Here is an 11,649-nt window from a genome sequence, read left to right as displayed (position 1 = left end):
TGTTCTCAGACTTTTGTATCTCCTGCCCGATGGAAGAAGTTATTGTTGTAGCAGTTGGATCTGAAAAATGCCTTTGGTTATTTTATTGAACAGTTTAGTCAATGGGAAGAAAATTCTGCTGAGGTTTATAGTGAGGCGAAGAACAGAAGAAGAAATAGGGCAAATATTGTTACAAAAGTATGAAGGGGGAAATAAGGTCATAACCCTTGGGAACATAGTTGTTATAAAAGAGAATTATTGGAGGCTAAATAGGAGAGCTGAGTGAATTTCTAATTCGATCGGTATCTCCATTAAAATGAGCGATAATGTTGAGATGTCTTGTCCCAAACTCCCAAAGAACATGAAAGAACAAAGACATAAAATGTATTTTAAAAAATGAACCATAATGCACATCAACTATGGTTTTAAACGCAATTTTTCCTTGAAAAAAAAATGTTCAATCTGAATGTTTTATTTATCATCCTACCTGGAGGTTTCTTTATTTTTACCTCCGAGGTACTTTACTACAAAATTATCTTGCCTGAAAACAAAAGGAATTGGAAGAACTTTATTCCTTCAGGAAATTGTTGAAATCTTTAAATCAGGCACTTCACCCCGGGGTCCTGCACACTCTGATGTACACATCACCTCGGTTACTAGGCAGTGATGGGCATTACTGTCTGCAAGTGTCATGAAAGGCCTCAAGCGTTCGGAAATCTCTCCACGTGGGGGGCAGTCCATCCTGAAGGAATTTTCCACAGCGCTGACAAGTTGCCTGGAATAACTTAATGTAACTTCGCAACCATGTCTGGAAGGGGAAAAAAAAAAAATGAGCATCTTTTGCAGCATTTTGGTTTCCTAATCTTAACATTGATCTTTCTGACAGGAGGTAAAAACAAAAATGAAGGTTTCAGTTCAATTAAAGGTTATTTTTAACCATTTTATAACAAGTGTAACATATTGTACACCATTATAACTCACTTAATTTTTCAGCTGTCAAGTTTAAAAGCACCCAGAGCTAATGAAGTTATTACATAGAGATGCATCGATATTTTTAAAACGTAGGAAAATGAAAAATCATAAACCATTAAAAAATCAGCATTGCAGCATTTTGAGCATGTTTACTCTACATATTTTGTAAACGAAAGACAGTCAGAACTTGAACCTTAATAAGTTTGCGTTACCTGTTCAGAAGGTAAGGCAAGGGACATCCAACATACCTGAACTAAACAGGTGAAGCAAGTAACTGCAATATGATTGTGTAGGAAAACAGTCATCTGAGAATTGTAAATTGAGATCATCACTGTTCCCTCCAGAAAGAACATTCTCCAGCGCATAGCTAAGCCCTCTAGATGAGGAGGTAATATTAAATGGGACAGGAATTTTGGTGTAGCACCCTTGGTTTATCACAGAGGAAAGCAGCCAGATTGATATCCTGAAACTCCTGCGGAGTTTGGGCAACGGCAGGATTAGTGATGACAGTGATGGCTCTTCTTTCATGTCCAACCCAGGCTGCTGATGCGCACTGTCACTGCCCATATATGGCTACCTGATTATTTTAGAACCATATTCATGATGCTGATCTGTTAAAGGAATTCAAGTGTCTGAACAAGAGATCAGTTATTTAGTCTGTGCAAATGGATAGCTGAAGGTGTTGCTCCATCACTTGCATCATCAATTGGCGCTGAGGATTAGCAGACAGTGTACAATGATATAGATGGGCTGGTCAGACAGGCATAGCAATGACATGCAATTTGACCCTGAAAAGTTTGAAGTGATGCATTTTAGGGGGACTAACAAGACAAGGGAATACCCAATGAATGTTCGGACACTAGGTAGCACAGAGGACCAGAGGGACCCTGGGGTGCATTTCCATAGATCCCTGAAGATAGCAGGACAGTAGACAAGGTGGTTTGGAAGGCATACAAAAGGGCGACATGTGGCGCAGTGGTTAGCACAGACTGCGGCACTGAGGACCCGGGCTCGAATCTTGGCCCTGGGTCACTGTCTGTGTGGAGCTGGCACATTCTTCCCATGTCTGCGTGGGTTTCACCCCCACAATCCAAAAATATGCAGGTTAGGTGGATTGGCCACCCTAACTTGCCCCTTAATTGGAAAAAAATACTAAATTTTAAAAAAGAAGGCATACGAGATATTTGCCTTTACTAGCCAAGGCATATACAAAAGCAGGGAGGTTATAATGGAGCGGTATAAAATGCTCGCAAGGCAACAGCTAGAGTACTATACGCAGTTCTAGGCACCACACTATAGGAAGGATGTGATTGCACTAGAAAGCAGAGGAGATTCACCAAGATGTTGCCAGGATTGGAGCATTTCAGCCACAAAGAGAGGCTGGTGAGGCTGGGGTTGTTTTCCTTAGCGCAGAGAAGGCTGCGGGAGCACCTCACCAAGGTGGACAAAATTATGGGGAACATAGATAGGAAGGAACCTTCACGCTAAGTAGAAGGGTCAATAAACAAGGGACGTAGATTTAAGGTAAGGGGCAGGAGATTTAGAAGGGATTTGAGGAAAAACCTTTTCACCCAGAGGGTGGTGGGAATCTGGAACTCACTGCCTGAAAGGGAAGTAGAGGCAGGAAACCTCACAACATTTAAGAAGCATTAGATGAGCACTCGAAACACCTCAGCACACAAGGCGACGGACCAAGTGCTGGAAAATGGGATTAGAATTGATAGGTGTTTAATGGCTGCCACAGACACAATGGGCCAAAGGACTTCTTTTTGTGCTGTAGCACTATGACTCTGTGACTCTACTCCTCACTTCTACCTGTATAACCCTTGTTCCACATTTCAAAATACAGCAGTCACAAAGGTTCCAGGGCTGGGAGTTGCCATTTGAAACATTGCATTAGCATTAAGCATTGCATTAGAAATAGCAACATCAAAGTCGGAGGAGAGACTTAAACTAAGGGTAAGGGCAAATAGGATGGGCAATAAAAGCTGGCCCAGCCAGTGATGCCTGAATCTCGTGAAAGAATAAAATAAACAGTTCCACATGATAGAACTTTGGAAATCTACTAGCCACCAGAAAGAACACTGTTTTCAAAAGAAATTGTCTGAATATAATTGCACACAAAGTAATGGGAAAATGAGGAACATTGGTCCTTAATTAAAGGACTGATTTACAAGTAACTGTAAATTATTTTGCTGAAGTCTGATGACAATGACATGTCCTACCTAATCACCTCGTTTGTTGTATAACGTTCATTCATTTACACAGGAAAAAATGATTAGTAAAATGTTAAGATGCAGAAGTTTCTCCAGTAAAATAAAGAGGAAAAATGGCAAGTTTTTCAAAGAGAATGAATGGCCACAGCATAGAAATAGAGTCAAACTGACAGGTTAAGCAACCGGCAAGTAAGGCAAACACACAGCTTTGTTTGTACAAGGTTAGGAGTGTTGGTGGGTTCACTTCTTAGGGATTCAAATATGCCATTAAGGCATTGACTTTGGAAATCTGAGTTTTGTATTTTACTGGCCACTGACTGACATCGATATTGGTGAAAAGTGGAAAATGTGGCATTCCGCAAATGTTTCATTTGAATGCGAGGACACAATGACAACAAAGTTGTCACAGCTAAAATATACAAATCCTGCTCCGATTCAAATGTCTTGGCTGTTTATTGCTTATAAAGCTTCTTTAATTAGTTGTTGCATCTGTGGGACTCCAGCCATGTCAGTTACAATCTGAAAAAAATATATTAATAACTTGCAGATCCTTCTGAAACAAGATATTAGTAAAATGTTACATTTCAGTGAAGCTCTTAGGGATCCTATTGGTGAATGAGTGACCTGGATTACTGTCTTTTAATCTTGCAGATTACATTATTATTAAATGTGATACCACCGAAATAAAAACTGTATGAAAGAAATTATCTCTTCTTTTAAGATAAATCAAAATTAAACCCAATATTAACCCTCAGTCATTAGTATTGGAGGAAAGTAACTTGTCTGGTGTCCCTCCTTCCCCACCCTACACACACTCACTATTGCAAATTTGAACATATCCAGTGGCCAGAATTTTCAAAGTTCATAAATTTTCATAGCATTAGCTATGAGGAGCAGTTGAATAAACTCGGTTCGTTCTCACTGGAATGACAGAGGTTGAGGGGCGACCTGATAGAGGTCTACAAAATCATGAGGGGCACAGACAGAGTGGATAGTCGGAGGCTTTTTCCCAGGGTAGAGGGGTCAATTACTAGGGGGAATAGGTTTAAGGTGCGAGGGGCAAGGTTTAGAGTAGATGTACGAGGCAAGTTTTTTTTTTACACTGAGGATAGTGGGTGCCTGAAACTCGCTGCCAGAGGAGGTGGTGGAAGCAGGGACGATAGTGACATTTAAGGGGCATCTTGACAAATACATGAATAGGATGGGAATAGAGGGATACGGACCCAGGAAGTGCAGAAGATTTTAGTTTAGACGGCAGCATGGTCGGCACAGGCTTGAAGAGCCGAAGGGCCTGTTCCTGTGCTGTACTTTTCTTTGTTCGTTATTAAATTGACTGGGTGAAGACTCAGATTTCATAGGTCATTGATAACATTTTAAAAGGTTCTTCCACCTTTTCTGCAAACAAGATCACTCCCTTTATTTCTGCATTCAGCCTCCATGCTCCAAGAGGAATGGCAGCAGCAGCAGATATGAAAGCTCCTCTGCATTCCTCTTCCGAGGAGGCAAGCTATTGACGGGCAGGGTGGACTAAAGAGGAGAAAAGCACTTCCTTAAATCTGGGAAATGGCATGAGACTTGTGTGATAGCCCTTATGGGGCCTACGGGGTGGTAATGCTCATCTCACACGTGGTCCTTGCGGAATACGAGCTTCCCCTACTAGAGGTGGGGAATCTCTATCAAACACCTGTATAAAAGGTCAGCCAGTGAGTCACTAAGCGAAACAGGAACCCGGTAGGGATCCCCCGGGCAGTGTAAATATCACGTTGTAAATAAAACTACGTGTCTCTATTTTACTCGTTGTGCAATGCCTTCTTAAAACTTGATCCTTCAGAAATTCTTGGAGCTATCTAATTTCATTTCATTTCATTTCATTTTAAAAGAAGAATGTGCAGCCTGGCAGGGTGGGTTCAGTCAGGCATGTGGCCCAGCAAGAGCACCTTTAGATGATTTGAGAGCTGTTTGTTAGTGGATGCTCTGCTCAGTAGGATGCAGACTAGAAATGATGGTTCTGGTGAGACGCTGTCGGTATATCCAGAGTAATATTCCTGCACTCCTTTCATATGCAATGAGGTAACATGGACTTTACAGAAACTGGCACTGATTCTCTGATCCAACAAAGAGGTACTTTATAAATTCAGACAATGAATGGGTCTCTGATTAAAACAGATCTTTTAAAACTTCCCAGTTTTGGGGAAAACATTTAATTCCTCCAAGTTATTTTGACTCAATGAGTCTTGCAACAATATCAATTATACATTTTTATCCCGAGTAAAATTATCAAGAAGTAACATTGTACATAGTCAAGGATGGATGAGCAATTAGAAATATTTTTGCTACCGATGCACTGATTGTGGTAATCATAGACCTTCTCCTCTCATTTAACTGTTCAACTAAGACGACAAAATTCTGTCAAAAAGCGGTCGTGAAGAGCAATAGGCACGGATAGTTTTCATAAAGAACTCAAATGCCAAATAACCAGTTTTCGGAAGGTAAAAAAAATAATTAGTACTTACTTTTTTGTGCAGGCATCCTCTTACACCCAGCACTATTTTCTTTCATTAGCTATTGGAGCTGCTCATCACAAGCATTCTCTCCTATTGGAAGGGTAATGTGATGACAGTTGATTCTCTACGAACATTGTCAAAACCACTGTACGATCAGCCAGTAACAACATACAATTTAAGTGGGAATATTACGGAGAGAAGTCTGGCCATAGTATTCGATCTCTGCCTTCCCATGTCACTTTACTGTGATTATCCTGCAATTTGCTGTACAAGGGAGATGACTTGACATGGGATGTGAACTTGCTACCTGTTAACTGGAATCCAGTACCTAACTGTGGGGAGATACAAACCTGCTTACAATGGGACCCATTAAGATGCTGAAAATGTAAACATTTGCTGTTTGTCACCTTGCTAGGGGACTCACTTTAAAGTGTAAATGGAGGTTTGGAGATTCGCAGCTCACTTCAGATTGTGCATCACTCACCATGAAAGACCTGACAACGACATCTGGCATCTGAGGCAGCTGGTAATGCAGCAATGCTGTTGTGGCATGGTCAGTCACCTGACAGACAACAAAAAACAGCAATGAGAAAACAGGGCTCTTGGGAACAACCCACAACTATTCACAGTTTCATAGACGAGCATATAAGACGATACAAGAGTTAAGTGTGTGCATTCCACACGATTCTAAATAGAGACGTCTGTACAGATCTACCAGGCTAACCAATCAAATGCAAAAACAGTTTAAACCCCTCAACAATTTAATTTCCTGGAAAAAATAACTTTTTTTGCCATTGGATTTCCAGTTTCTTTTTTTAAAAATATTTTTATTCGCCATATTGCCATCATTTTCACCATACAAAGGAGAAACCGAAACAAATCCCCAACAATACTGGCAACTTCTCCCTGTGTCTGCGTAGATCTCACCCCCACAACCCAAAAATGTGCAGGGTAGGTGGATTGGCCATGCTGAATTGCCCCTTAATAGGAAAAAAATAATTGGGTACTCCAAATTAAAAAAAAACAATATGAAAAAAACAGACCCCCCACCAAGCCCACACCCCTTCCCTCCCTACTCAACATTCAACGCCAACCAACTCCCGAAAGTGCACAATAAATAAGCCCCAAGAATTGTAGAACCCCTCCTTCACCTTCTCCAGCAGGTCTCCCCGCCACGCCGAGAGACAGGGTAAAGATTCTGACCCCAATAGGACCTGCCTACGAGCGATCAGCGAGGTGAATGCTAAAACTTTTTCCCCCGCCTCCACCTGCAACTCAGGTCGGTCCGACACCCCGAAAATGGCTTCTAGAGGTGCGGGCTCCACATCCGTATACAAGACCCCGAGATTGTGCTAAATAACTTCCGCCAAAACCTTTCCAGCTTAGGACAGGACCTAAACATATGGACGTGGTTTGTGGGGCCCCTCCCACATCGCTCACAGACATCCTCCACCCCCATCCTCAATTTTGTGAGGCGCGCCCTAAGCACAACTTTCAACTGCATGAGCACCAGCCTTGCACAAGAGGTGGAGATATTTACCTTCTGCAGCACTTCACACCATACCACAGTGCATCTATCGCTCCCCCCTGCTCTCCTCCCACTTTGCCTTAATCCCCTCCATACACCCTTTCCTCCTCCAGGATCCTCTCATAGATCTCCAAAATAACCCCCCTCTCCAGCCCTTCCCCTGACAGGACCACCTCCAGCAACGAGGAGGCCGGCGCTATCGAGAAGGTTGGGAAAACCTTCCTCGCAAAATTTCAAACCTGCAGGTACCTAAACCATTCCCCCTGCACCAATCCATACCGCTCCCCCAACTCCTCCAAACTTGCAAATCGAGTCCCCCAAAAAACAAGTCCTTCATTTCCTTGTTCTCCCTCTTGTCCCAACTCCAAAACCTCGCATCCATCCTCCCTGGCTCGAACCCATAATTCCCCATAATCGGTGCCCCCCCCCCCCCCCCCCGACCCAGCCATCAACTTAAAATGTTGCCTAAACTGCCTCCAGGTCTTTAAAGTGGTCACCACCACCAGACTCTCACCATTTTCCCGGAACCATGGGAGCGGCGCCGATCCTGAACCCCTGCACAAGCCCTCCCTTATCTTAACCCATTGAGCCTTCCCCTCCTCGGTCCAGTCCTGTACCTTCTCCACAATCACCGCCCAACAGTAGTACAGTAAGTTTGGAAGGCCTAGCCCCCCCCCCCCCCCTCCCCAACCTGTTGCCATCTCTGCAAGACCACCCTCCTAATCATGGCAACCTCAACCCCCCCAAATAAATAAGATCAATTTGTTCACCCCCTCGAAGAAGGATTTTGGGAAAAGACCGCAGGCACTGGAATAGGAACAGAAATGCGGCAACACATTGATTTTAACTGCCTGCACTCAGCCGGCCAAGGACAGAGGGAGACTGTTCGACCTTGACAAATCAGTTTTCACCTTCCTCAGCAGACTAGTAAAATTGTACCTGGGGAGTCCACCCCAGTCCCGAGCCACCTGCACCTGAAGCGGGTTCCTGCCAGATAAAATGGCAGCACCCCCCTCCCCCCCCGGCTGGGAGACCATGAACACTCGCTCTTGCCTGGGTTCAATTTATACCCAGAGAACTTCCCAAAGCTTTGAAGCAGCTCCATTATACTCCCCACCGACGTGCTTGGTTCCGAAATGTACGGAACAGATCATACCACCCTCCTCACTATCCCCTTCCACAACCCTGAGTTCCTTAGCGCGATGGCCAAAGGTTCTATAACCAGTGGAAACAACAGGAGGGACATAGGACACCCCTGCCTCATACCCCGGCGAAGAGCAAAATACCCCTAATCCATATTATTCATGCTAACGCTTGCCATCGGCTCCTTGTACAACAGCCGTACCCGTGCCACGAGCCTCGGCCCAATTCCAAATACCACCATCAAATAACCCTACTCAACCCAATCAAACGCCTTCTCTCCAGTGCCATCACCATCTACATCTCCTTTCCATCCGCTGGAGACAGGATCACATTCAGCAACTTCCTTACGCTCAAAAACAACTGCCTTCCCTTCACGAACCCTGTCTGATCCTCCCCAATTGCTTTGGGAAACACCCCTCCAACCTTCCCCCCAAAATGTTTGCCAATACCTTGGCATCTACATTCAATAGGGATATGTCCCACACTCCACTGGGTCCTTCTCCTTCTTTAGCAGCTCGAAAGTCGAAGCTTGCCCTATCGTCTGTGGCAAGACAGCTCTGCCTATCGTATCCTAGAACATTCCCAACAACAGTGGCGCCAGTTTAGCCCTAAATTTCTTACAGAATTCAACTGTGAACTAGTCAGGTCCCACGGCCTTCCCTGCTGTGTCCTCCCAATCACCTTCACCTTCTCCTCCCCCACTAGCCCCTCTAAGCCTGCTCTGTCCTCTTCGCCCAACCGTGGGTACTCCAACCCATCCAAGGACTTCCTCATTTCTCCTTCCTACCACGATGGCTCCGACCTATATAACTTCTAAAAAAAACTCTTCAAATACTTTATTGATCTGCTGCGGCTACCACAGGCTTCCCCATCTTATCTTGCACTTGAACCATCGCCCTTGCCGTCGCCTGCCTCTGGAGCTGGCCAGCCAACATATGCCCTGCCTTCTCCCCGTGCTCATAGACCGCCCCCCTCACCCTTCCCAACTGATGCACAACTTTCCCTGTGGCCAACTGGTCACACTTCACCGGAAGCTTCTTCCTCTTAGCCAAGAGGGCCGGGTCCAGGTCCTCTATGTACCTCCTAGCCACCTCCAGCATCTCCTCTATCATTTTTTGGCGCTCCTCTCTCTCCTCCCTGTCCACCATAATCTTGAACGAAATCACCTCCCCCCACCTCACTACTGCCTTCAGAGCCTTCCAAACCACCGACTGCAAAACGTCCCCCGTGCAATTAAACCCTCATATTCCCCGATCACCTTCCCGAACTTATCACAAAAACCCCGCTTCCATTCTCCACCCCGGCCTCCAAGCCATCTCCTTCTCCAAAACCATATCCACCCAATGCGACGCATGGTCCGAAATCAATATCGTTGAGTACTCCAATCCTTTGGCCCCAGCCAATAACATCTTCCACACCGTGAAAAAGTCCATTCTCGAGTAGACTTTAAGTATCAGGGAGAAAAACAATACTCCCAATCCCTCGGATGCACGAACCTCCACGGGTTCACGGTGGCACAGTGGGTAGCACCTCGTTTGTCTTCGACCTGAGCAACCAATGAGCCCTGTCCAGCTCATATCAGGTGGTTCTTTCCCCTCCCCCAACATCTTCGCAAAGTACTCCGTCGGCCTCGGGCTCTGCAGCCCATCGGGCAAGCCCACAATTCTTAAATTCTGCCGCCTCGACCCATTCTCCAGGTCCTCCACCTTGGTGCTGAGCCCTTTGTTGGCCTCCACCACCCTCTGCAGCTCCTCACCCATCGAGATGAACTGGTCATTGTTCTGCGACAGGGTCTTCTCCACCCCTTCAACATCTCTCCTTGCTCCTGTCCCTCGCCCGGTGTCTTAAACACCGTCGCCTTCACTGGGGCCATCGCCTCCTCCAGCCACTCCTTCATCGCAGCCATCATCTCCTTATGCATCACCTCCATATGCTTGCTAAACTGCCTTTCAAATTCTCCGGCCATCACCTCGGTCAGAGTCTTCACTGTGAAGGCTGCGGCCCTACTCAGCGATCCAGCCTCCGCCATCTTTCCTGCTGCCGGGCTCACCCGTTTGCTCGACGGAAAACTTTTGCTCACCTCCTTTTTCCCCAGAGGCGGTCTTCTGGGTCTTTGGCATTCCCCAACTTCCTTATGCCTTCCTGCACCAGCTTGTTCAAAATCTGCCCCTGGAACAGGCCATTAAACTCCAAAAACCAGAGCCTTGAGCAGGAGCTACACTACGTGTGACCTCCATGTCGCCACGGGAACACCCCCGAATTTCCAGTTTCTTCATTTATTTGGAATACATACATTGTTAAAATGTGTTTGTTATCAAAAGAATTGATCAAAATGAACAAATCATTCTGGCAAACACTACCAAAAATAAATCAGAATATTAGCGTTTCTAATATTTGCTTTTCAGCAGATTATATTTTAAATTAGTTTTGATTACTTGTGATGACCCCCACGAGGTGAGGACCACAGGGGATCAATAATAGATCCCCCATGGGGCTTGTGGAGTACGAGCCGGGCGGAGTCTTGTTGCTTACTCAAAACATCTTGTTGTGAACTTAGAAGAGAGGAGGTTGACTGCTAACATTGTCGAGACAATGTTATTGCTGGCTTACAATGAGTACCAGGCACCTTTTTGAAAAAAATACATACTGTGGCATAACTGGTAGAATTTTTACACTGTTTCCTTTAAAAAAATTTATCAACATCGTAGTGGTGTACAATGGTTGGAGTGTATTCTGTAGTTGATGTGTTATGATAGGAATAAGAATCTTCACTGTAGGATGGACACATGAGAAAATGAATTTTGTACGCAAGTTATACACGAGGTGGTCACTGTGTGCAGTTGCTAAAACACTATTTATTTGAACCACCATCAGGAGAATGGGCGGCCTGGTAGCACAGTGGTTAGCATTGTTGCTTCATAGTGCCAGGGACCTGGGTTTGGTTCCCGGCTTGGATCACTGTCTGTGGGGCTTCTGCACATTCTCCCCGTGCCAGCGTGGGTTTCTTCCGGGTGCTCCGGTTTCCTCCCACTAGTCCCGAAAGACGTGCTTGTTGGGTGAATTGGACATTCTGAATTCTCCCTCCCTCCGAACAGGCCTGGAGTGTGGCAACTAGGGGATTTTCACAGTAACTTAATTGCAGTGTTAATGTAAGCCTACTTCTGATGTTATCGCTAAGGAATGGACCACTACATTTTGGGCATCCAGGATCAGGGTCAAACATTAAAATACATAATAAAGCTGCCTGTTCTGCCCAGTGTCTCTCAGTCTGAACCTTAGATGGGATTTTCCTACTGCACCATTGTGA

At 45.1% G+C, this 11,649-nt stretch overlaps 1 protein-coding gene across 2 annotated transcripts in view; it reads right to left on the bottom strand.

Annotated features, from left to right (window-relative positions):
• Nucleotides 1-435: 435 nt before the first annotated feature.
• med27 (mediator complex subunit 27) overlaps nucleotides 436-11,649 on the bottom strand; it is a 263,109-nt gene continuing 251,895 nt past the window's right edge. For both annotated transcript variants that reach the window (XM_038781753.1, XM_038781754.1), the window contains 2 exons: nucleotides 6,156-6,233; nucleotides 436-787 (listed from right to left, as the gene is read on the bottom strand). In XM_038781753.1, the coding sequence (XP_038637681.1) occupies nucleotides 653-787; nucleotides 6,156-6,233 (213 nt within the window). In that variant the 3' untranslated portion in view covers nucleotides 436-652. The remainder of the gene's footprint in view (nucleotides 788-6,155; nucleotides 6,234-11,649) is intronic.

Source organism: Scyliorhinus canicula, chromosome 21 (genome assembly GCF_902713615.1).
Source record: "Scyliorhinus canicula chromosome 21, sScyCan1.1, whole genome shotgun sequence".
Lineage (NCBI taxonomy): Eukaryota > Metazoa > Chordata > Chondrichthyes > Carcharhiniformes > Scyliorhinidae > Scyliorhinus > Scyliorhinus canicula.
Note: the sequence above shows the minus strand (reverse complement) of the source record. Positions and strands in the feature narration are given on the sequence as shown.